This window comes from Podarcis pityusensis (assembly GCF_964106645.2).
Source record: "Podarcis pityusensis genome assembly, chromosome: 3".
NCBI classification, from domain to species: Eukaryota; Metazoa; Chordata; class Lepidosauria; order Squamata; family Lacertidae; genus Podarcis; species Podarcis pityusensis.
Genome location: NC_138026.1, coordinates 94,091,110 through 94,117,521, shown reverse-complemented (window position 1 = coordinate 94,117,521; position 26,412 = coordinate 94,091,110). Strand labels below are relative to the sequence as shown.

The window sequence follows — 26,412 nt, the reverse complement described above, 5'->3', positions numbered from 1 at the left end:
GATAACAGAACCAGTTTAAGCCAGCTGCACTCAGCTTCTCTGAAGCAATAACCCAAACATCATGAACCTTCTGCTTGTTTCTTTCACACAGAGAAGCTTCCTCTTGAATTAATTAGAATATGAAGGATCTCTACACATCAGATCAATACTTTCTGCACTAAGGGATGCAAACTGACAGTGTTGCAGCCAACTCAAGGCTGTTGTCAAAGCCCAGTGTCTCCTACTCTTCCCACTTGACAGGCCATTCAGCTGGAATTTTGGAAAACTGATGTTGCATCATGTGACGCGTGTGCCTAGGCAGTAAAGTCCAGCTACCTTGTGTTTGCCATAACTTTCCTTTCCAGCCCTAGGGCCTTGGCACTGATAACAATTGGGCAGTCCTCTGATCTGGTATTCCTCCATTGTATATTGCAAGCCACATAGAGCTTTGGAAAGGAGAGGAAGGGAAGAGCTGGAAGCATTTGGAGATCATGTGACTTCCTGACATGATTTCAAACTCCTTTAGGATCAGGGAGGATCACCTTGAGGTGATTTCCAGGCAACTATAAACAGTCTCCTTTCTTTCCACCCCAAATTGTGAAACAAAGCTTGTATTGGAAAAGTGACCAGATAGGAGTCTCCAGCATTCTCAAGGAATTAGAAAAGCCTCTGAAATGTTAATGGCACTATTGGTAGCAAAAACTGTTTTAAATTATTACTGCTGTATCATTCTGGATTTTGTGGAGTTATCCTGATTAATGCATGTTGCTGACTGGTTTGTTGATAGCTTCGGAACACGCTCCGTTTCTTGCTCGGCAACCTGGCCGGCTTCAACCCGGAGACGGACACAGTCCCCACATCAGAGATGTATGTAATAGACCAGTATATGCTCCACCTGCTGCAGGGCTATGCAAACAAGGTAAGCAGGGAAGGAGGGGGACTAGGAGTTATAAGTGCTTACAGCAGAAGGATGTGAGCCTTTGAGCAGTCAGCTGTGTGAATTACTTAGAAGAGAGGTTGGATTGAATCATATTTAAGCTAAGGTCCTAGTAGTTAGACAGTGTTTTGTCATGAATGCCAATCTGGAGCATAAGAGAGACCCTTCTTATGATTACAACAGGCTTGCAGATGTTTTTAATGATTGACATTTTATTATGTTTTTATATTTTGCTGGAATTCGCCCAGAGTGGCTGGGGAAACCTAGCCAGATGGGCGGAATGTAAATAATAAAATTATTATTATTATTATTATTATTATTATTATTAAATAGCATTTTATACTCAAAGCATAGAGAATTTTAAATATGAACTGGGGGGACCCCTAGTGGTCATAATTCAGCCAAGGCATTATTTATTTTTTATTTAGCACATTTGTTAACCGCTTCACAAATCCAAGCAGTGTAAAGGTAAAGGGACCCCTGACCATTAGGTCCAGTTGTGGCCGACTCTGGGGTTGCGGCGCTCATCTCGCTTTATTGGCCGAGAGAGCCGGCGTACAGCTTCCAGGTCATGTGGTCAGCATGACTAAGCCGCTTCTGGCGAACCAGAGCAGTGCACGGAAACGCCATTTACTTTCCCACCGGAGCAGTACCTATTTATCTACTTGCACTTTGACATGCTTTCGAACTGCTAGGTTGGCAGGAGCAGGGACCGAGCAACGGGAGCTCACCCTGTCGCGGGGATTCGAACCGCCGACCTTCTGATCGACAAGTCCTAGGCTCTGTGGTTTAACCCACAGCACCACCCGCGTCCCATGTTGTGTACAATGGGACAAATTTAAGATAAAATGCAAATTCAAAATGCAAATTCGAAAAACCATTAAAACCATTCCTACAAACTCTGATTAAACAATAAAGCTACCTCTACCTTTCATAAATGACTCCCAGAAAACCTTTAACAAAAACCTATTCAGTGGGCACCTACACGTCATGATTCTAAGTGCCTGCCTAATTTCAGCAGGTAACTGATACCAGAGGGCTGGAGCTGCAGTGCTAAAAACCTATGTACATATAAGCAAATCAGGACTTTTTGGGCATTTCCCCCCCTCCAGTAGTACTCCTGTCTTTAAATCCTGGAGGCATCTGATTGGCCACTTTGAGAACAAAATGCTGGAGCAGATGGGCTATTGGCCTGATCCAACAGGCTCTCTTATATAAATACTGAGCATGGAGGTGTGAATGGAGAAAGGCTCTTTGTCTTACTGTGCTTTCTGAATCTTCAGTACTTGCTTCTTAATTTAGCTGTCTGTTTTTGTATTTAATTTTTTCAGGTTACAACAGCATATAAGGAATATGACTATGGCAAAGTCATACGATTACTGCAAGCCTTCCATACTAGAGAGCTGTCTAGTTTTTACTTTAGCATAATCAAGGACAGGTATGTATAACAGTGTACCCTTACTAATGCGAGTCTCCCTTTTCACTACACCTTGGTTCCCGCTTAAGAAAGCTTGTTTTTAGGAAACCTCAATGCACACGCAGAGATGCACAAGCAATACATGAATTTGTTGTTACTAGCTTGCAAAAGTTTCCATCCTATGTGCGAGTAGAATCTTAAACCTGAAATTTATTTAATTTTTGATTTTGTGTGTGCTTCACCCCCCCACACACCTAAATAAAACAGTGTGAAAAAATTCTAGCCATCAGTACCAAAACCACTGGGTTCAGTGCTATTTGTGTGTTGATACACACACACACACACGTATTAATTTGCCAAATGCGAAAGTATATTAGTTGTTTGACATATAGAAGGGCACATTCCCAGTTTAAAATGGCATCATTCCGGCTTTTAATTTCTACCAATATCTAAAAGTTCAAACCCCCCCCCCCCATTTCAGACTTTATTGTGAAGAAGAAAAAGATCCCAAGCGCCGCTCATGCCAAACAGCCTTAGCTGCAATTTTCGACACGGTGGTTCGTTCTTTTGCACCAATCCTTCCTCATTTGGCTGAAGAGGTATTCCAGTACCTTCCGTATCAGAAAGGTAAGGCAGCTGGAGCTATCAGGCGCTTCTTCACACAGGGCTCTTGTATGTTACAGCCTTAGCAGTGTGTTTGAGAATCCCTGGGAATTCCTTTATCTAAACATTTGAAGAACTGTCTGTGCATTGGCTGGCACGGTGGAGCGGCCTGCAGGGCCCCCAAGAGTGTTAAACTAATCATTTTAGAAAAAGATGGGAGTCTTTAAAATCTTGTAATATTGATGACCTGGAGCTAAAATATTAAGAGTGCACCAATAGGTGAAATTTTAACTGACAGCCTTAGCTTCGCAGGGGTGTTCCAGGGTTGACTGTATGAACAGCTGCTTTGGGTGTTAACCTTTTTCTTTCTTTCAAAGAGTCAGATAGCGTGTTTCGTTCTGGCTGGATGAACACAAGTCCCGTATGGAAGAAACCCGGCCTTGAAGAAGCAGTGGAGGGAGCATGTGCAATGAGAGATGCTTTCCTGGGTTCGATCCCTGGCAAAAATGCTTTGGAATATCAGGTGGTACTTGTGATTGAGCCTGGACTGCTCTTTGAATTAATGGAGGTAAGCAGGAAAATCAATACCATTTGTTCAAACTTCAATTAGTACAGAGCTTGGCTTCCAGAGTTCTGACAAGTGCAACAAAGTTCACTCATTTTTGCAGCAGTTTTAAAAGAATTTCATTGACTTCAGGGCCTTAAGCAAGGTGCTGGTGTTTACTAGCACTGTGTTTTCAACTTTGTGATATATCACCAGCTAATCATCCCAATATACAGATATATCGCAATGTCTGAAATAAAGAAGGAGCCGTGTAGAGGCATTGGCTGGCTTCATGGTTTTCCCCACATTGTGATTTTTGCATAGCGCACACAATATATTGCTAGGTCAAAAATTATGAAACCGGTATCATGATATGGACTTCAAACTGGTTTTGGATGATATATCACACAGCCCTAGTGTATACCTTTAAAGCCCTATGCAACTTGGGACCAAAATACCAGAGGAGCACTTCTTCCTATGCCAGCCTAACCATGTCTTGAAGCTTTTCTGCTAACTGTTCTCTTGTGGCCTTGTCTATCAGACATAAATCCTTCAGCCACAAAGGAAGAAGCCTTTTGAATGATTTTCCTAAAGAGGCTTGCCTGTTGCAGTCTTTTCCACTCCTGGCTGAAACATCCATTTTTGTTTTTTTTACCCAGGCATCTTAAATTAGCTTTACTCTGAATAATGGTTCTAATATACTCATTATATAAATTTGTACACACTTCTGAAATTCAGAGTAGCTGAAGTTGGTATGTAAAAAGATTAAAATAAACAGCTGGGGCAGGGGAAAATAGTGCTATTCTCCAGCACTCTGTTCGATTCTGGATCACAACTAGGATTGTCCACCGTATTGCTTGATACTTTTGCTGTCTTTTTGTAAAGATATCTATCCATATTCTGCAAATTAAAAAAGATATTTTGATACTGTACTGCACTGAAATATTTAGATGTTTCTTTGATTATCCTTGAATCTTTTTGCCACACTTGACATCCTCTCCTGCCACACTTTTGAGAACCACTGTTGCAAAGGGATCAGTAGGGCTGGTAGGCTTTATGGCTGGACCTGCTTAACTTCAGCCGCAGCCTTCTCTAAATGCAATCATTCACATCCAGGTGCTGCAACATGAGGAGTGTTCCAGTACATCCCAGCTAAACGAAATAATGATGGCATCACAAACGACGCTGCTTAGTGAAGTCCCGAGAGACATAAGCACAGATGATATGATTAAAGGGACATTTCTGATCAACTTAGAAGGTAAGTGCAGAAGGAAATAACTTCCAGCTTGGCATCTGTTTGGACTAGTTGTACCTTCCCTTTTTTCTTGGGGTGGGTGAGCAAGAGACAGAGAGGTCTACCTAAACGTTGAGTCTGTTTCTTTCAATAGGTGGTGATATCCGGGAAGAATCTGCCTATAAAGTCATAGTTCTACCGGCTGCCAAATCAAAATGCCTGCGCTGTCGAAAATACACTGCGGATTCAGCAGACACGCTCTGCGCACGATGCAGGGAAACACTTGGTGGGAAATAGCAACCACGTCTCCATGTTCTCTCAAAAGCAACCTGATATTTTGCTGACTTATTTCTAAGAAATGTGTGTAATGAGAAAACACACACTTCTACTGAGGGGAGAGATGTTGGAATGTTTATTTGAAAACTGGTTTGGTGTATATACGTAAGCTTGTACATTAATAAACTGCTTGTGAGAGATGCCAGATGGTCTTTGGTGTTCTTAAGGGTATAAGATTTCTTAGTAACAAGTGGGTCCCCCTTTCTTGCTGGTCAAGGATTTCATGCTAACCTGGTGTCAATCCACCATTGTTGTTGTTATTTAGTCGTTTAGTCGTGTCCGACTCTTCGTGACCCCATGGACCAGAGCACGCCAGGCACTACTGTCTTCCACTGCCTCCCGCAGTTTGGTCAAGCTCATGCTGGTAGCTTTGAGAACACTGTCCAACCATCTCGTCCTCTGTCGTCCCCTTCTCCTTGTGCCCTCCATCTTTCCCAACATCAGGGTCGTTTCCAGGGAGTCTTCTCTTCTCATGAGGTGGCCAAAGTATTGGAGCCTCAGCTTCAGGATCTGTCCTTCCAGTGAGCACTCAGGGCTGATTTCCTTAAGAATGGATAGGTTTGATCTTCTTGCAGTCCATGGGACTCTCAAGAGTCTCCTCCAGCACCATAACTCAAAAGCATCAATTCTTTGGCACAACCCACCATTAACAGCAGACAAACATACATGCCAACAAGATAACTGGGTAATCTCAACCTGCACTCATTTTTCAATTATAGTTAAGAAGTGATCATGTTATATCCTTAGATCTATAGACTGCTGCCCACAAACCCTGCTGCAAATTGAACAGCAACTACATTCCCTCCTTTACAGGTTGATTTCTGCCTTCTGCCCTACGAGATCCAAACTATTCCTATTGCATCCACTGGAAATCTGTGATTCAAAGACCCAGATATGTGTTCGTACCTCATAAGACCAATGCACACCAGAGAAGAATGACTAGTTTATTTTTAATACTTCATATATTGGACAGCTGTGTACAGAAAGCTGAAATTTCAACACAGGGAACCTAGGGGCTAGACAATTTACAATATTTTTACAATAAACTGTACAACAATCAATGTTACAAAAAGACTAATGCTTCTACAGAACCTGATTGGCTTAAATTAGATTCCTAATTTTATTTCTGAGACTTTATCAGAACATCCAAGAGGCAGCTTCTGTTTCAAGATTTTGAAATTAACTTGTGCACTCTGCCCTCCCAATGGAACAATCTTTTTAAGAATGAGCTGCCCCTTGCCCAGTTGTCCAAGCATGATGATTGTATGAAGTAATTATTTAATGCTGTAAGCCTCCACCCAGCTAGCTCCTTGCTAAAAGCAGCCAAGAGACTACTCTGAAAACCAGAAGCAACATACACGTAGGAGCTCCTGCTTTCTCAGCTTCTAATTAAATTCCTCTCAATTTAACATTTAAAATGCAGCAGTTGATTTTCTAGCACATGAAAAACTAATATGTTAATCTGGACGACAAAGCTGTTCTTAAACCTGAACTACTACGCAAGTGCTTCAAGTTAGAAATAAATATTTAAGGTTATATAGACAAATATACAAAGATGATAGGTTACTGGTGTTACCCACCACAGTAAGGTAGAACTTCACATGGGTAGCATCTCCTAAAAGCCTTAAAAGGGTTAGTTTACAAAAGTCACTTGAAACCATTTCCCACTAGGTGGTTCTTCATCTCTACGTACAAGAGCCATGCACTGGACTTGTACATAAGAACGGTTCAAAACTAGCAGCAGAAATTGTGACCTTGCCATCATGACATTGCTTCCACTGCCTCAATTAGATTCAAGGCAACACTATACTGCCCGTGGTTTTCCGGTAAGTGTTCTATCACTTTGTCTACTAGCTTTGCGGTTGTGGTGATTGGCACATCTACATTTTGAAGATCCTGTGGGTCCTGTAGAGAAAGGGGAGGGGAAACACAAGTCGTCAGGCATTCGCCTATAAAAGCAATTTTCAAGCTACAGCACCAGGCAACGGAAATGCAGGATTTTCACTTAAATGCTTATTAGGCACCTTCCAATTTTGTGGGTTATTTTCTCCAGAAACACATAATTGTATTCTAAAGCAATGAGCCTGGTCCTTGCCTATTTGCATACTCCACAAAAGCAACACTGGTGTCTGGATGCAAGGGGTGCAGCTACAAGTCCCTACTTAGCTGCCGTAAGGAAACCTCAGTGTTTGTGAAGATCACTGTAACACAGACTACTCCGTGGCAGAAGGGAAACCATGACCCTCTTGTGGTCAGGTGGTGGACAGTGCTGATGATGTCTGTGGCTGCCAGTGAGAAAGAGAATACATATAGGGAACAGAGCTCTGAACCTCTGCCTCCAGTGCCCCTCTTACCCACTGGCAAACCTGTTGCTTTAATCCACCATTAACTAAGAACATCAATGAGACTACTGGAGGCCATGGCTTCAGCAGCAACTTTGATTCATGGCTGATTTGTTACATCTGGCATTGCACAACCAGCTGGCTGATCTTCAACCGCTACAACCAGAAGAGCAGAGCTGCCTGGTTGTTCTGGTGGGCCACAAAGAGGTCATCACTTAGAAGCTGGACAAGGGCACCCCCTTTCCCCCTTCTTTCTGAGATTTTGACCAGGGGGCAGGATTGTTTTCTTTTGTTATTATGGCATGCATTTTTGTGTTTTTATATTGTGATCCTCGGATGAAGGACTCTATATAAATTTTATAATTAATGAAAGTAATAATAATGTATGTACTTGGTTTAGTCACAAATAGGATTAAGTGCACTCTTTGCATACCCAAGGCAAGTGGTGGTTATTGGGTAGCGTTCAAGTAAGAGGTACTTGGAGTAGATCCATAGAAATTAATGAACACAAGTAAGTTAGGTCCACCGATATCCAAGAAGGGACAGAGGGAGTGCAGCCCTGTTATTCTTCCTTGATCTTTCAACAGCTTTTGATACCTGGCCTGACTGCTCTGGCTGAGCAGCAGAGGCACTGTATTACAGTGGTTTCGTTCCTACCTGCACAGCTGAGTCAGGAGAGTGGCATACAAAAGCCCTGTTGTAGTACATCTGTATACTGAAATACTAACATCAAATAAGGTAGTGTGCTCCTGCTCTAAGGCCATTCTTGTTTGTTCAAATGGCTGCTAATCCTAGAGAGATACAACCACCTTATGCCCAGGCTTGGTCCTACTTACTATGCTTTGTGAGAAAATTCCGTTATTTAGACTGCAATTATAAGGAGCCCTGCTGAACCAGGCAGGCATTAACTTCCAAGTTAAAATTTACTGTGTTTTGTTTTTAAGAAGGGGAGGAGGGCAGTAACAGCAAAGCTTCCTGGAGTCATCTGATCCCCACTACATGAGGTACAATGCCAGGCATGTCTTTGTAGCCAGATCTGCAGTAGAGTCCAGATTCCATGCCACATGGCACACTCTGGCTAAAGATTAACAGTCATATAAGACACAGGAGTCACCTCAAGTACGAATCTTAGTCAGAAATTATTCATGCATATTAACCCACTGCTTAGAGCAGAGACTGCCTCACTTTGGAAACTTTCAGATGTGAAATGCTTCTCTAGACATTTATATTTTTTTATACCAAGTGTATGAAGCACTAAGGGGCAAATGAGGCTTGTCAACCTGGGAAGGTAGCCCTAAAAGAAGGAAAACTCTGATCGTAAACCACTGCCTTGCAGGGTATCTTCAAGAGAAGAAAAGGCTAAGGAGTAAACCCTACACAAATCCAGAATGGAGTCCCCAAGGTAGTTGGATGGTGCCTTGTACGCCTCCTTCCAGCAACTCTTGCTGCCAGGCTGGTGGAAAATGTATTGCTCTGCTTTCCTTTGGACCACATCAATGAGGCCAAGGGGCATCTTGTCATCTGAGCAGCCAAAGACCTCCATACACACTGCCCAGGCTTGTGCTCCAGACAGATCACTTCAGTGCTGCTAACACGGTTTGACTTCACCCCCTTAGGTGCACTCATTGTCCCTCGAGACAGACAGATGCCAACAACATAGTATGAAGCACTTAATAAACTTATGGGCTTGGTCAAATCTTAAACACTCTTCCTTCTTGTGCTATTTGAGGTAAAAATATGCTTTTAGTCCAAGGACATTACCATAGCTTTAAGCCATGTGCAGAGTGTTGGAGGCAGCCTGGCCAGAAGCTCCATGCCTTCCTTGGTCTGGGTATGCAGTAAGGCGTAGGCAAGCCTCTGTCCGGTCAGCACCAACAGCTGAGATGCAAGGACTTCTTTGTCGTGTACTTGAAGAATAGCCTGAATATTACAGGACATGTTAACACAATCATATAAAAAGAAGAGCAGCACTGATATATTAAGAGCAGAACTTCAGTGTTCAGGAACTTCAGGAAATGACTGTCCTCAAAACAAGATTGGCAATGATTAAAGTCCAGGCATGTCCAAAGTTCATTTTGGGGCCTAATCTGGCCGCTGGTCAGTATAAACTGGCCCCTGTGGCAGTTTGTTTCCTGGTCCTGGGGTGAAATCCTAAAAAAACCCTCAACAACTTCAACCTTAAAAAAAAGTTAACAACTTTGCTCGGCCCTCACGGCCCTTCACTTCATCAAATCTGGCCCTCTTTGAAAAAAGTTTGGACACCACTGGATTAAACCAATTTAGAAGGGTCTGATCACAGAATTGTAGAGTTGGAAGAGGCCACAAGTATCTAGTCATTTGAACAAAGCAGTGCAGGAATCTTTCACCCAACATGGGGCTTGAACCCACAACCCTGGAATTAAGAGTCTCATGCTATCCAGCCTCTGTTGGACTTGCCTGAAGTGTGTTTCTGTGTGATGCCATACTGGGCCCAGGTGGGTTTAGCTCCACCTATTGCTTTTGAGCAGTAACCTAGTTGCCTTTCAGGAAACTTTCAACCAGCCAAGTTTTGCCAAGCTGAGGTGTAAGCAAATGCAGGATGCACAAACAAAAAATGAAACACACCTGCAATGCAGACAACAACAGATCCTAGGAATTTCAAAAACAGACTACCCATTAAATTTGAGATCTTAAGACGGACAGCCAAAAGCATCCACATAGGATGTGGTCCTGGCCCAGTCTGTCATCGTGTAGAAACACCCTTCAGGTAAGTCCAAAGGACCCTTCTCCCCTGATGGCATATTTGACCAAGGTGGGATGTAGGGTGGATAAAGGCTGCCTAAGAGGGAGGAAGAACACTTTTTAAGACTCGCTTCCCAAATCCCAATTCAACAGAAGGAAATAACATTATGTCACAAGCTTAACCCATAGCCACAGCATGAGGATCAGTCAGGAGACCTAGCTAAGTATCGTATTTTTCCGTCTATAATAGTCCCCCATGTATAAGATGCCCCCTATTTTGGGGGACTCCGATTTAAGAAAATGAGGAAAGATCTATCTGTGTATGACGCCCCCAAATTTTGGACATTATTTTTTTCGGGGGGGAAACAGAGTCTTATACACGGAAAAATACGGTACTTGTGAGGAATGGTTGCCCTCTGACACAGGCTACACATTAACTTCCTTTTTTACCTCTTCTCCCAGGTGATCAAGGCCATAGTTGTACAGCTCACACACATAGTGCCGCCTAATTATATCCTCCGCGACCTGAAGGTGCTGAGCCAAATCCAAAGCCAAGGCTGGCCAATCTCTGTCTTTCACAGACACGGCGACTAACTCTTCGGGGCTGTCTTTTGTTTTCTGAGATGAAGACTGGGCTTGTGCCACGGCACTCACCAGTTTGGTTAAGAACTGCAAAGGAAACAAGACGGCCACATCAGTAGCAGTTCAGTTTGACAAAACATACAACTGTCACTCATTTCCCCCAAGGTTTTAACTAACTTGATGACGTATAGACAGCAGAGCTGGATCCACATCACCGCTGGGCAACAACTGGATTGAAGTAAGGTCTTTGAAAAAGGCATTTTTACCCTGCACAGAGGAAAAAAACAATATTCTTTTAAAATCATGGAGGAATTTGGAAAGAAAAGCATCAGTTAATAACAAATTATAGTTATTTTCTCAGAGAAAGATGGTATTCAAAGTCCAAGGAACTGACATCAAGAGGGAAAACATTTGTGAGTTATAGTAAAGTTGCACAATGATATAGCCATCTGCAGCTTCCTAACACATGTACGTTAAGGGGGGGCACTCATTTGGCCAGTTCACATACATAATTCACAGACAGGTTGAGTATTACCGTATTTTTGCTCTATAAGACGCACCAGACCATAAGACGCACCTAGTTTTTGGAAGAGGAAAACAAGAAAAAAAATATTCTGAATCCCAGAAGCCAGGACAGCCAGCAGGATCGTTGCACAGTGATCCCGTTGGCTGTCCTGACTTATGGGATAGCCACACGCAGCCTCTCCCGAGCAAGGGGAGCCTTCATCCCCTGACTGGGAGAGGCCGCCCACGGCAAAGCCAGAAGCCAGGACAGCCAGCGGGATCGCAGCGCAGCGATCCTTACTTTTTAGGAGGGGAAAGGTGCGTCTTACAGAGCGAAAAATGCAGTAATTGCTATTTGGAATTTTCCAATGTGATGTGGCCCTGAATGCAGTGTTGGCTGATGGTACAAAATACAGGAGACAGGACTGAAAGAAGCCAATGGGTTGCATAAAACGAAATCATCCCATTTGCGCAAGCACTTCCACTTGTGGAACAGACTCCCCCCCACAAAAAAAAATATGTTCGGGGGGGGGAGGGAGAAGAAGTTCCATTGTGAAAGCAGACATCCTTGCATGAGCTCAATGACTTCACTGGATACAACCCCATGTGGTTCCAAAAATCCAAATTTGAGCCAAATTAAATGCCACTGGAGATACTGGATCTGGAGCAACTTTTCAGGGGGGAATGAGCGGCTGCCGTCTGGATTTGAACTCTAGTCTTCCAAACTGCTCACTCCTGCCCTAAGTATGTAAAATATACATTTTTTCAGCAACTTGTCTGATTTCGACTCATCAGCAACTCTTTTGTAATGTACATACCTTGCTGTCAAACAGCGAGAGAGGCTTCACACTCTTCAGCGAAAACTTCATGATTGCATACAAGATACTACAGAGCACAGACTGGTGCTCCACGAGGGGGTAATGGATGTGCTTCTGCTCAAGGGCTAGTTCCACAAGGGAGGTCTGCCCTTCCACTGACACCCAGGCGTCTTCTGTGTCCAGCACAGGAAGCTGCATTTCATCACTCCCTATATCAGCCTGCAGAAAAGCAGGGGAAAGCATTGGCACCTGAAATGTCACTGTAATTTCATCCTCAATGAGATGTTTTCAACACTAGTAGGTGGGGAGGGGGTCGCGACTGAAGGTGCAAAAAGAAGAAATCTGCGCAGCAAAACCACTGTTGCAAAGGGATAATATCAAAATGAGTACACATTCACTCAAAGCTACTGTACTTTCTGGCTTGAAATCTGTTGTGTTACATGGACACCAAAGTCTTTAAGGACTTGCTCATTAACATTTCCTACAAAAAGATAACATGGGGTGGAATTCAACATCTCGGTCATCTGGTCATTCCATCTGCACAAGCATTGCAGCTTCCTGGATGGAATGACCCCCCCCCCACCTCTCCTCCCTCCCTGGGCTGCTATGATGATGATGATGATGAAGAAGAAACATTGATAGAGTTAAAACTAAACACACACACACCAATAGATAGATAGATAGACAGACAGACAGATGTTTGATAGATAAAGGTAAAGGGACCCCTGACCATTAGGTCCAGTCGCAGCCGACTCTGGGGTTGCGGCGCTCATCTCGCTTTATTGGCCGAGAGAGCCGGCGTACAGCTTCTGGGTCATGTGGCCAGCATGACTAAGCCGCTTCTGGCAAACCAGAGCAGCACACGGAAATGCCGTTTACTTTCCCACCGGAGCGGTACCTATTTATCTACTTGCACTTTGACGTGCTTTTGAACTGCTAGGTTTGCAGGAGCAGGGACCAAGCAATGGGAGCTCACCCCGTCGCAGGGATTCAAACCGCCGACCTTCTGATCGGCAAGTCCTAGGCTCTGTGGTTTAACCCACAGCGCCACCCGCATCCCTAGATAGATAGATAGATGATAGATAGATATAAAAATATAAAACCAGTAAAACCAGAGGGGTTCTCTCAACTTTCCCAAGCCAATTTCAGGGGGTGGGGAGCCCTTGCACAGAGCTTCCGCTGACGAGACTCATTAGTTCAGTCCTACCCAGAGGGTTTGTGGGTGAATGGTTCCCAGGTTTGGGAACAGGTTGCCTGACCTGGATGGGGTCACGTTCTCCTAAAGGACTAGGTGAATCCCACCCAAGGACTCTTTGTTGTAGAGAAGCTTTCATTCCTCTCTACTGCACAGAAACAGAGTTGCAACATGCCACTTTATTAATCTATTACAAACAAGGTTTGGGGGTGGGTGTTACCTCCATTAGTGTCTGCAGAAGATCTGAGCAAGACCCAAGAAAAGATGTCATTGCCATGTCACTCATCCCCACATCCTATTTGAGAAAACAACATTAGCCTGTGCAATGTGCTCTTTCCTGCACACATTTAAAAACAGTTCTGGTTTTCTGGAACAGAGGAGACTGTTATAGCAAAAATAAAATCTTAACTCTTGTGCTAAACAAGACGCTGAAGGAAAAGAGAAACCAGCAATAATAAAACACTTTAAAAAAAAATTCAAAATGTTCATGACATTTCCCACTCAAGTAATAACTAATATTTAAAAGAGCTCTTCCCATTGAAGATTTTTATGTAAAACAATGATAAAGACCAACAAGTGCCTTAGAATATAATTCCCCTTATTTTTCATCAATACTTTTGTTTACATTGCTGCTTAAATCAAGGTTAAATTCAAATAAAAGTACTCAATATTAATCTGATCCCAATCACTTTCAGTGGATTTGTCCCTGGCTAGGCTAAAATTTTAATTAAAAGACCGCTCAAATAGATACTGACTATGTTGAAAGCAGACTGCACTAAAATTATAAGGAGATAAAGACATTGTTATGGAGAAAAATATTCAGAACATAGTATCACTCTTGCCTAACGCTGGTAAAAGCAGAGCCCTTATTCTGCAGAAACATCATGAATATGGAAGTGCAAAACTGTTCAAAGTTACCTCGGTTTCAAAAAAACCTTACATTTCATGGAATCAGAGTTGGAAGAGACCCTGAGGGTCATCTAGTTCAACCTCCTGCAATCCAGAATTCTCAACTAGATAATACATGAAAGATGGTCACCCAACCTCTGCTTAAAAGCCTCCACAGAAGGAGAGTCTACAACCTCCAAAGGGAGACCCTCCCACTGCCAAACAGCTCTTACAGTACTTTCTGATGTTTAGTCAGAAGCTCCTTTCTTGTAACTTGAATCTTATTGGTTTGGGTCCCAGCCTCAGGAGCAACAACGGGCCCAGGACAGAACCCTACAGCTCCCCACTTTTTCCAGGATGATGAGGAACCATTAGTGAGTACTCTTTGTGTCAACCAACTACAAATCCACCTTGTCCAGTCCACATTTTACAAGCTTTTCCCAAGCATGTGGTTAGGATTAAACCACATGCTTAGGCAAGGTAAAACCACTAAGATCACCTGATGGAGGCCACAACTAAAAGTCTGAACCAGCAGGAAACCCACATTCAGGTTAACACAAGTGCTGTCAGATATGCCATTTTTACACATGCCTTCAATCAGAAATGGTAACAACAACAACAAAATTACTTGCCCGTCTGCATAATCTGTCTTTTGGTGCTTTTCCAACCTATTAAAGAAATGGTTTCTTGTTAAGTGTCAGAATCCATTTAGTAAAAGCAAAGAACTCAATACATTGGGTTTGCTCCCATCAGTCAATGTAGAGATCCTCTCCCTCTCATTATTCCCTGCAGGCAAAGGAGAGGAGGTAGCCCAGGAGTTTTAAAAAAGTAAGCTTCCTTTCTGTCTGATCAACACACACACAAAAATGGTTCCCTTCCTTCTGGGACAAATTCTGTTTTGTGAACTGCTGTGCAATCACAAGGCACCTGGCCTCACCCAAAATCCCAGAGTTGGGCCAGCAGGAAAATCAGTCGGTACACAACAAAAGCAACTGACACCTGAAATACTAAATCCCTGGCAAATTTTATCATAAAACCAAGCAAAACAAAATTGGTTAACTTTTTTTTTTAAGCAAGAAATGTATTTAAAATGCAGCTGCAACATTTATCCAGTTAGTCTCATAAAACTTTTTGATTTAAAAGGTGCACCTACTTATTGGAAAAACAGGGGGGTTTTAAGGTAAGTACTTGCAAAATTACAGATAGCATACGCCTTCTGAAAAAGTAATCTTCTCTCAGCTTATGGGAGAGTGAAAAGTGAGAACGTCCCTTCTAAGACAACAACAAGCACTACTCAGAAGGGGGGACGTTCTTCAGAACTGTTTAAATCTACATATGTTTTTATGTGATCATTAAATTAGCCCACCAAACCCATATCATTAGCGGACTATGATGTATTTAACTGAGTGCCCTAGTTTAAAACTGATTTCCGTAATGTTGCCCCCACTTCATAGAAAAAGAAAAGGGGAAAGTATAATTCAGTATTTACCTTGTCCATTAAATAGGTAGCAGCAGAAAGTCTTTTCACGATGAATGTGTTCCACATCATCAGAGCAATTCCTAAAACAGTTACAGTAGAAGGCTATGTCAAAAATATTTTTTGTCAGGCAAGATTCATAGGGTGAAATCCAACATTGCATGAGCAGACGACTTCTTGCTGTTGTTCCCTAGTGCCCCACACAAACACACCCATGCCCCCAATCCTCTGAAACAGATTTGAGGGGTTCTCACGAAGCACTAAGCTAAAAGGAGGAGAGGACGAGAAAGTCCTGTTGTACAAGCAAAGTCCGTTCTAATCACAGATCGCCACAACTGGATATCATTGCACAGGATGCAACGTCTTTGAAAAGTGTTGATGTGAATGCTTCAGTGAAATAAAGAAGATTGCTTTGGTGGAAAAGAGCTTCCTCTATTTATACTGCTTTGAAGGTGGAAAGATTTTTCCAGTGGTGTTTAAGTGGGAAAGTCATTAAATGCTGTACTGATTCAGTAAGCAAACTCTAAGAAGGATTTGGGGGGACTGTGACACTGCCTGAACGTTTTCTTTCTTTTGCCGAAGTTCTGACCTCTTAAACCAGACCAACACACTTCTCTCAAGATTTGTTGGTCTAGATAGAATATACTAGTTTTTAACAACAGCTTCTCTCAGTCAAAGTTTGCAGGGAGAAACCTCCATAGATCAGTTTGATTGAACAGTAAGTACCACTTCCGCCAATGTCTCCCGAGAATTACATAAGCTGATCCTTCCATAGTAGCTGCCACAAAGAACATTATAGCTGTGAAATCCTAACCACACATTCCACGCATACAATTTTGAATCCATCATCTCTACCACCTCCACAGATTGACAGCATGCAGAATCTTGTGCTATTCAAGTATTAAATAGTTCTTTCATGCTTACCATACTGAACATGAGCATTATTGATGCATCTGAGATGTTCTATAGACCTGATCAGAAAACGTGCTTCCTTGTATTAAAGAGAGAGAAACAGAGCGTTAAAATTGGTCAATGCAATAAAGTAAATAAGCTGAAAGTTGGTGCCTCTTAAGCTACATAATAATAATAATAATATAAATAATAATAATAATAATAATAATAATAATAATAATAATAATATCTTTATTGTCATTGCCCCCTTCGGGGACAACGAAATTACTTGACTGCTCCATAAAAACACTAATTAAACAATACAGTATTGTTGCAAAATTTGTAGCCTTGACCTAACATTTCAAACTTGTTTTTTCAATGACATTAGCTTTGCAGGCTGAAACTCAAGTACACACACAGAGGAGCATTTCACTTTTTCTTTCAAACAAGAAAGCTGAGAGTAGGTTTCCCCCCCAAAAAAGCTTTGTTCTGGAAAGATTATTCAGATAGAAATAATAATAGCTAACTGGCAGTCACTGCAGGGTTTAAGAGAGCAGTTATAACAACTTTAAAGCAGCTGATGCTGTGCATAAGAATGTGGGAGAGAGATAAGAAGACTGAAAATAACTTTTTAAAAAATATTGTGAACCACAGTAACAGTGAACTTGTCTCTTCAGGCTCATTCAGACTTCCTTTTGCACTGTGCTTTCTAGGCCAAGGTCTGGGTGTTTGTATTTGTGTGTGTGTGTGTGTGTGTGTGTGTGTGTGCACGCATGTGTGTTTTCCTGGTGCTTTCCCTGGGAAAATCAACATTTTACTCCTGAATCAGAGCAAACAGCAGTCTGCGGAAAACTTGATTGCTGTTTGCTCCAATTCAGCGATAAAATGTGGGTTTTCCCAGGGAAACAACAACACTCTAACACACAGCATTAAAGCCCAAACCTGTGCCCAGAAACATGGCGCAAAAGGAAGTCTCAGTCTGCCCTGATGCACAAGAGTATCTGGGGTGCTGCTTCTTTTTTCAATCATCCTACACTGGGAAAACTCCTCTGACTGGCTGAATTCAGTCTAGCGTGGGAGAGAGGGTCAATAAGGATCCACCAGATGATCTCTGAGTGATTTACAGTAGACAAGGCAAAACTTTGATTCCCAATCATTTAACAATAGTAACAATAGCAGGCAGCTACATTAGGCTGGTGAAGTTAAGGAGAGGAGTTTTGTCTGAAAGGGCAGAGCGCTCATTTCAGTTCTGGTACTCAAAACAAATCCTAAACTCAGGATGTGTTGAGAGACACCCTGTTCTTTCATTCTGCATCTGGCTCTGATTGTTTCTTTTACTAGCACTCCCAAGATCTACCAAAACAGATGAAAAAAGTCTGAAGTTTACCAGCCCCTGATCTTAATGCAACAGCCTTATCTTCCAAGAAGCCAGCTTTATACTCTGTATTGCTATGTGCCCTAATTTGCTTTAGTCTGCAAAACACACAGACAAATAGTTCAGTCTAGCATTGTAGAAGCTGATAATGTGAAAACAGCTAACAAATTATGACAGCTGAGCTGAGCATTACAAACACAGTGCAAATTTTGTCCTCCTTGCAAAATAAGTGGTAAAGTCGCTTTCTAACTTGAAACTGGCCCAAGCAGCTTTTTCTTTCTTCAATGAGTCAGTCTTACACACACACACACACACACACACACACACACATATATATATATATATATATATATATATATATATATATATATATATGCTAGTTTACGTTATTTACATCACACAGCAACAGCACCTGTAAGGTAGGAAAGAGGCAGTGAAATGCCCCATTACCTCTGGGTCCTTGTTCCACTGCACAACATACTCCCAACAGCAATGTGCATGCAGCACATCCGCCTCCAGGCTACAAGGAAACTCCTGATATGCGAGATGCAGTAATTCTAGAAATAAAAGTTACAGGAAATTGTTCTTAAGTAATTTGCTGTTTGCCAGTTAGAAACAATCCAGTCATTTCTGTTTGCTCCTGAAGTAACTTTTCATTCAAAGATTTGCTTTGCATTTTTACCTAATATGGTTTCCAAGCCTTTCTGGTCTTCTGCGGCCTCCTCTAGAAAACTGCTGTCTGCGTGTGGCATTTCCTCTTTGCTTTCTGATTCTTCTCTCTGCCTCCCCAGCCTAAGTAATGGCAGACTGAGGTCCTGCTTGAAAACCCATTTTGCTACGCTGTCAGCAATGCCTCCTAAGACAAAGTAAAAGACTCAGTTTTTTGTTTCGCTTTGAAAACAAGCCTAGGCCCAGTTCACACATAACACCCCGTCCCCTATCAAATAGTACCATCTTCCTCAGGGGAAACCAATGTGGTACCTTCCAGATAGTTGGATTTCAATTCCTATCACCCCTAACCATTGCGCATGCTGGCTGGGGCTGATGGGAGTTTGGAGGTCCATCCCCTTCCTGGATGATAACGTTTCAGGTTGCAGATAGCTTAGAATGCAAGAGTCCTGCTGGGTCCGTCCAAAGGCCCATCTATTGTAGCATCATGTTCTCACAGTGACTAACAAAAATGTCTGTGGAAATGTCCACAAGCAGGACATGAGTACAATAATACAAAATCATGCTGGGATGCTCTTACATGGAAAAACTCTTCCCCATATATAGAAAAAGAGCATATCAGTGAAAAACGTTAGACCAGGCATGGCCAAACTTGGCCCTCCAGATGTTTTCGGACTACAACTCCCATCATCCCTAGCTAACAAGACCAGTGGTCAGGGATGATGGGAATTGTAGTCCCAAAACATCTGGAGGGCCAAGTTTGGCCATGCCTGGGTTAGACAGAGCCTTTTACCTCAGAATGCTGGTTTTCAACATTCAAATGTGAAACAATGCATGTGCAACCTAGCAAAGCAAGCAGCATCTGTGTAATGAATGGCTTGGAAGGCCACATTCCCTTGGGGGTCTTCTTTTGGGGACTGTACACCAGCACAAAGCCACCCCACCCTGCCATTTTCACCCATCCTCCCTCCCTCCCCTCCTCTCTCGCTCACACACCATCTAGTCTCTCTCTTACACATCCCACCAAAATTAACAACCATCCCAGATTGCACCAGCATTGCCTTTCTAAGAAACTTCCAGGTTTGCTCCCCCCTCCCCCACTGCATTTTATGCTTTTGCAGAAACAGGTGTTGGGGGATAGGGAGAAAGGAAAAGCAAACAGGCAGTTCCCCACCCACAAGATAAAGGTTGATTCTGTTGAATGTATGGGCAGGCCCAATGTTTCATATCCAATATGAAATTTCTTCAATAAATTTAGAAGGGCCAAATTCATCAAGTATCTAGAGAGAGAGAGACCGCATGGCTCCCATGCATTGCAACCCTGTAATTGCTCCTAATTTTTTTCTATTGGATTCTCCAGAATGCTCAGAAAACTCAAACCTGCTGGAACCTTTATACCGATTATTTAATGCTGTGTATCTTATGTATTTTTACTGCTGTATGTTGCATTTTAAGGTATTTTATTGGATTGAGATTTTAAACTGTTTTAAGATGCCCCAAGTGGTAATGGGCAGTAGAGGAGCATGATAGAAATGTTTACACACACACACACACTCTTAATATATAACATATAATCTTCCTACTTCAGGCTGAGCTCTCTCACCCAGGGGTAACTTTGCTTGCAGTTGTCATAATGCAAAGAGGAAGGCGAACTTTACCATATTGGGCGCATATGTCGTCTATATGCAATCCTGGCCTATGATCTAAATTAGTCTAAGCATCGAGAAAAAGATAATTGTGGAGAGCTTAAAAAAAAAAAAAGGGCTGATCTGAGCAAAGGCAGGAAACAAACTGAAGCCCCTATAAGAGACATATCCTGATACTTCCTCTTAAGTTTAGCTTTTTCTGCCTTCAATCACTAGGGGGAACCAAACCCACAGAAGAACCTTTGTCATGGGAGAAGACAACATTCAAAGCTATAAATTCAGATGGCACTATCATTGCTTAAATCAAAGCAATTGCTTAAGCTTCCTCCATGCGGTTTTAAAAACCATTTTTTATTAAGATAGCTTACCATCTTAATGTCTCGCTTGAGGTCAATGTCAACATGCACCCAGTCAATCCTTTGTTTCACCAGCCCTTTTCTCTGCTGGGACATGAGCACTGGTGCAGGCCACATAAACTACTACTGACACTAATCCCATTATCAGATTCTACCACACTGAACCTGAAATTGTCCTGTAAAGACTAACAGAATGCCTGATCCTTTGCTCGAAAACGCTGTTTCTTACATTCATAACTGCACATCTTCCTTCAGGCTTCTTCCACACCTCTGGGATTTGTTTTATCTCTCTCTTACACACACACACACACAGTTCAGATAGTACAACAACTGCGGCTCCTTACTGACTCTAACCCAACCCTGCTGGGGCAAGTTCTTCAGCATGAAACCACAGATCAGCAGTGGGGGAATTCTGGACCACAGGCCCAATTAGGCCTGGTAAGGAGCCACCTGCCCCACACCTGATGCCATACGTGATATCAGGTGTGGGGCAGAGAAAGAGGTACATGGCTCCCAAGAAACCACTGGGAGTCTTGAAGTGCACTCCCCATTGTTCCTTAGAAAGCAAGAAAGGGACAGCAAGCTAGAGGCTTCTGATAGCCATGGTGACTGCTAGGACACGAGGCAGGGAGGCGAATACGAGGCAGAGGCAGAAATCCAGCAGAGGCACTTGCTCACAGAAGATGGGGAAGACCTTTGATTTCCCCTGCAACCTCCTGTGTCACCTGCCAGGGATCGTAAACTCTCTGGAACAGATTTTCAAGGGGCATGGGGGCTGCAGGGGAATGGGCAGAAACTGCCCACCTCCCCACTTCTGCAAATGAAACCCCCCCCCCACTCATGGGTCTTTGGATCTAAGCCAATGTTTTTCAGCACATTCACCTTTTCCTCCTTCCAGCAGCTTCTTCACGGAGAGTCTGCCAAGAGGCTCGGTCTGCAGAGCTGAGACTTGGCTTGTCTTCTTGTTCACTTTACTGTGAAGGAGTGTCTGGAGAATCAGGCAATCCTCTAACTGCTTTAGCAGAAGTTTCCAGTATTCGGTATCGAGGGAGAGCGCTTCCCAAGGGTCCGTATCGGCACCTACTGTGATATGGGAAAACTAACAGAAAAGATGGTTTTGTCCAAGAAGGCAAAGTAAGAGTGAAGTTAGCAATATTTTGCACCTTACACAATGCAAAACCCAGCTAGGAAAGCTATAGCAAAACCACAGCTGCCTGATGAGTGTAACTATGTGATGAAAGTGTGCATGTGAAATGTAGCCCTTGGAGAAGAAAAAATAGGAAGAGAGAAAGCAAATCTCAGTAAACACAGTGGAAAACAAAAGATGTAACCATCACTACTTCTACTGACCTATTTCATAGGGTTATGAAGATAAAACACACTTCATGCAGGCAACTCTCCAACCATTGACGGAAGGGCACAATAAAAAATGTGAATGAATACATAGCCATCATCTGCACACTAAAAGTTGGAAATTTGTTGTACCAAAGCTGATCTTCCTAGGACTGTAAGAGCTCAGCAAGAGCAAAAACAAAGCACATTGAACTGTTAACGCTCAGCTGGTGAGAAGGAACACAACTACAAACAGCCCAGGAAGCACATAATGCATTAAGTAAAAGATGGCACTCCAATTTATCCTGCTAAGTTTACTAAGCTGTTAGCATGATCCATCTTGACAAACCACGGTCCTGACGCCTGGATATCTCATGTGCCTAGAACAACAACTTTGACCATACCTTTTCCAAATGGTGGCAAGATTAAAATCAGCAGATCACAGAGGGGCTTTATAGCTTTCTTTCGGGAAAGCAGCAGCTGCTATTTGGTGGAGAGGAATACAGCTAAGTTACTTACTTTTTTCTCCGCTATGCTATCTGTTATCTGTGCTGTTACACAATGCCCGACATGAGCAGATAGCAAAGCGGCTCCGTTGTTCTCAGATTGAATACACGCCGTGCGCATCTGCTGCCACCAGGGGGAAACGGACTGGGAATCCCAAGTCTCATCTATAGCGACTGAAACAGAAAATGGGAAACTCCGGTGTGCAATTAGGTCAGCTAAAATCAGCAGAACAAGAAATAAAGCAGAAGGAGAGGAAACCACACTTTTAACAAAGTCAGCTCTATAAATACAGCATTGATCTGTAAGGGTCGGATCCAGACACCTTCTCCCATGAATGCAACAGCTACTGTACTTCTGTTCGTGGAAGAGATCCCAATCCAGTAGCGGCTCCTGCCGGTGGGAAGCTTTTCAAAAACGGCGCGTGCTACAAGATATGCACACACTATCGGTCATATCCAACACCTGCTGGAGCCATTTTTTAGAAAGGGAAAGGAGGGCTGTGTCTTTTTATAAAGCACCTGTCATTTGCTGATGATGCAGAGTCTGGCACTGGTGCTGTCACAAGGGTTTCACGGGTCCCATGCAAAGGAGACTTCTACCATAAACTCTGCTCCATTTGGCACATGCAAGTTTAAACCTGACCATTAGAAAAGTTGAACAAGGGCTCTGGAAGGCCCTGCAAGGCTCCTGAGAAAGTCAGCCCACAGACTTTGGATAGGAAGGGATGGCCACTCAGGGTGGCAGTGATTGAAGGTCTTCCTGACTTTATGTGATTTTACATTTGCGCGCAGACTTCCGGAACATAACCCACACATACATTTCAGGCCTACTGTACTGCAGGAGTCCTCGCTATGTCCCTGTTTCTTAACAAGGGAGCAGAAAATATTTCCAGAGGGGTTATCTGCCCAAGAAGACCCCAGAAAAAGCCAGCAAGGAAGTCAACAAAAGCCCTCACTGTGGTCCAGTGAAACAAGGTTAGGCCTGGGGGTGGGACCAAGTCACATCTCATCTAATGATTCAATTGTCCAGCTCTGGGCTTGTAAGACCGTCAGTTTTCTGTAAAATGGGGCTCTGCTTCACTGGGATGAAAAGCAAAGCAAAGAAGCTGGGAAGACCCTGAGCAAACCAAAAACACTATGTGAAGTACATAAAGTGTTGACAATATAGAAGTGACCCTTAATGTGCAAGAGAGATAGAACCTCAGATTTCTGTGCCCACATTTGAGTACAAACACCAGGCTGAGAACAGGAAATTTCCAGCCAGCGCAACCGGACGAGGAGATATTTTGAAAGGTCTGTTGCACCTGAGCGTGCAAAAGTTCAGGTCTCCTAGGCACCATAATGAGAACATTGGTGCAGCCACAGATGGCCCTTAAACAAACTTCTCAATTATTCATCGGTTCATTTATTCTGAAATACATTCACATGCAACATTAGGTTTGGCTTTATTCACGGTTCTACTTATTGCTTGCAGAGTCAGGTAAAGGGCCCGTTTTTCAAGAAGTAAGCATTTGCCCATTTCCATTCTGCGAACTCATCTCACCTGTCATTTTGCTCAGGAGGGAGAGTGCAGCATGAAGGCAGCAAATTGATTGCGTTCTATGAAGAATATCCTTTTCCTTAGAAAGCCACACACTGAGAAGCAGGGACTGGGGAAGGTGAGAGAGGAGAAAGAGATTTAGGATATTTCTCTTAAATAAGAATAGAGTCAGGTGATTACAAAAGCCACTGATGGGCTAAAACTCTTAGTTCTAAAGAAGATTTAAAATTACCATTAAGGCATTTCAGACTTAATTATTGGTGTTTATTGGGTTAATCGGCCGCAGTTTATTTACTGCATTGTGATTTCACTATTTTACTGTTTATTGTTTTAATCTGCATGCTGCCTTGAGATTGCAGTAGGCGGTTTGGAAAGTTGTTTCTACGCTATGCATCCGGAGACTTCTTCAGATATCATAACCAACTTTTTGACTATAAAGAACAAAACGGGAAAGCTAATAATAGGACTCACCAATAATAGTTGGGGGCTAAATCCTGCAGTCTCTAGTGTCTGGCACATTTCTTCTGTGGAACTTTCTCCATGTAAACACTTCCAGAAAAAAAAGCTTCCTGCACACACACACAAAACACACCACACATGGTTTCCCCAATCAATTAAAAATGAAAGCTTCGCCCACTGAATGGATACTTTCTGCTTGCGAACAAAGCAACCTTTCAGACAGTAATGCATGCAGATTTGGCCAATTCACATCAGCAGTAAAGACTAGTGGGAACTTGCACACAGCTTTCCTCTTCTCCTTTCTGCATGAGGCCCACTAGGTACTACTGCAGGTCTTTCAGCCTGCTATCGCAGGGCTACCTTGACCCAGAGCCCTCCATTCAATCCCAATGTCAATCCCTGGAGCTCTTTCCCCAATTCATTACTTCAGTAGATGAGACAGCTCTAAAGGTAAAGGGACCCCTGACCATTAGGTCCAGTCTTGGCTGACTCTGGGGTTGCGGCACTCATCTCGCTTTATTGGCCGAGGGAGCCGGTGTACAGCTTCCGAGTCATGTGGCCAGCATGACTAAGCCACTTCTGGCAAACCAGAGCAGCATACGGAAACGCCGTTTACCTTCCCACCGGAGCGGTACCTATTTATCTACTTGTACTTTGTGCTTTCAAACTGCTAGGTTGGCAGGAGCAGGGACCGAGCAACAGGAGCTCACCCCGTCATGGGGAATCGAACTGCCGACCTTCTGATCGGCAAGTCCTAGGCTCTGTGGTTTAACCCACAGCACCACCCGCGTCCCGTAAGAGACAGCTCTAGCCAGACACAAATGGGGGAAACACTCAGAAACAGAGGAGCTTAACGTGTATATTGGAAACACCACAGGGGGCGTTTACTGCAAAATGTTCATACCTAAAGCCACATATTCTCTCTCGTCCAGCTTCTTCACATTAATCACATCCTTTTCATAATCCATATACTCCAAGAAGGTTTTCACGGGCAACACGCCATCTTTGTCGTCCGCAAAATGAACCGAAGGTTGAGTGTTCTGCTCCTTGTAGTTCTCCAGTAACATCTGCAGCCTAGTAAACTCCTGTTCATCTAATCGGAGTAATTTAGCCAAGTCCTTAAAAACAGTAAGTCAAATATGCAACAGTGAGTTTTATATGTAATCTTGGCAGCATGACTAACGATTGCAACTCAATGGAAAACAGCCCAAAATCTTACACTGGATGCTTAGTATCAATCACTGGAATATAGCTATAATGGAGAGAAACCCACAAAATTGGATATTTTGACAAGGACTAGAACTGCCAGACACATTTTATATGATTTGGCATTCTTTTATGACATATACAGCAGAACCATCATATCCATGTCTGGCAAATTTAGAACTATAGTTGATGATCAGATAAAGATGATAGTCTTGACTTAGACTTTGTTATTTTAACTCATGTGCAACTACACATCCTTCATGCCTATTTTATGGTTTTAATTTTCGTATTTTAATTCTATTATTATTATTTATTGAATTTATATATCACCCTATAGCTGGGGGTCTCAGGACAGTTTATAGAATAAAATCAAGAGATAAAACCACAAAATACATAATAAAAATAAAAACAACAATCCAATAGTCCCCCCCCCAAAAAAAAACACCCCCACATTTTAAAAGGGCATAGGATGTAAATCAGATCAACCAAAGGCCTGGTTAAAAAGGAATGTTTTTGCCTGGCGCCTAAAGATGTATAATGAAGGGGCCAGGCGAATTTCCCTGGGGAGAGCATTCCGCAGATGGGGAGCCACTGCAGAGAAGGCCTGTTCTTGTGTTGGCACCCTCTGGACCTCTCAAGGAGGAGGCACATGAAGGAGGGCCTCAGAAGATGATCTCAGGGTCCAGGTAGGTTCATATGCAAAGAGGCAGTCCTTGAGGTATTGCAGTCCTGTGCCATTTAAGGCTTTATAGGTCAAAACCAGCACTTTGAATTTTTGTCTGTTGTTACAACTTCTGTCTATGTTATATACAGTATAAAATGAAATAACAATAATAAATTTACCCCAAAAAATGC

The 26,412-nt window shown here is 42.9% G+C and overlaps 2 protein-coding genes across 2 annotated transcripts in view; one reads left to right on the top strand and one right to left on the bottom strand.

The window, feature by feature from the left end:
* IARS2 (isoleucyl-tRNA synthetase 2, mitochondrial) overlaps positions 1–5,190 on the top strand; it is a 32,505-nt gene extending 27,315 nt beyond the window's left edge. The window contains exons 18-23 of the mRNA XM_081000121.1: positions 767–898; positions 2,248–2,354; positions 2,815–2,960; positions 3,314–3,504; positions 4,597–4,738; positions 4,869–5,190. Coding sequence (XP_080856247.1) covers positions 767–898; positions 2,248–2,354; positions 2,815–2,960; positions 3,314–3,504; positions 4,597–4,738; positions 4,869–5,011 — 861 coding nt within the window. The 3' untranslated portion in view covers positions 5,012–5,190. The remainder of the gene's footprint in view (positions 1–766; positions 899–2,247; positions 2,355–2,814; positions 2,961–3,313; positions 3,505–4,596; positions 4,739–4,868) is intronic.
* A 790-nt stretch (positions 5,191–5,980) lies between these two features.
* Positions 5,981–26,412, bottom strand: part of RAB3GAP2 (RAB3 GTPase activating non-catalytic protein subunit 2) — a 47,802-nt gene continuing 27,370 nt past the window's right edge. Inside the window, exons 20-35 of the mRNA XM_081000098.1 lie at positions 25,256–25,469; positions 24,364–24,461; positions 23,896–24,001; positions 22,366–22,526; positions 21,397–21,613; positions 18,526–18,699; positions 18,294–18,400; positions 16,502–16,568; positions 15,590–15,660; positions 14,733–14,768; positions 13,433–13,507; positions 12,018–12,236; positions 10,873–10,962; positions 10,564–10,782; positions 9,154–9,312; positions 5,981–6,955 (exon numbers count right to left, since the gene is read on the bottom strand). Of these exons, the coding sequence (XP_080856224.1) occupies positions 6,812–6,955; positions 9,154–9,312; positions 10,564–10,782; positions 10,873–10,962; positions 12,018–12,236; positions 13,433–13,507; positions 14,733–14,768; positions 15,590–15,660; positions 16,502–16,568; positions 18,294–18,400; positions 18,526–18,699; positions 21,397–21,613; positions 22,366–22,526; positions 23,896–24,001; positions 24,364–24,461; positions 25,256–25,469 (2,157 nt within the window). The 3' untranslated portion in view covers positions 5,981–6,811. The remainder of the gene's footprint in view (positions 6,956–9,153; positions 9,313–10,563; positions 10,783–10,872; positions 10,963–12,017; positions 12,237–13,432; positions 13,508–14,732; positions 14,769–15,589; positions 15,661–16,501; positions 16,569–18,293; positions 18,401–18,525; positions 18,700–21,396; positions 21,614–22,365; positions 22,527–23,895; positions 24,002–24,363; positions 24,462–25,255; positions 25,470–26,412) is intronic.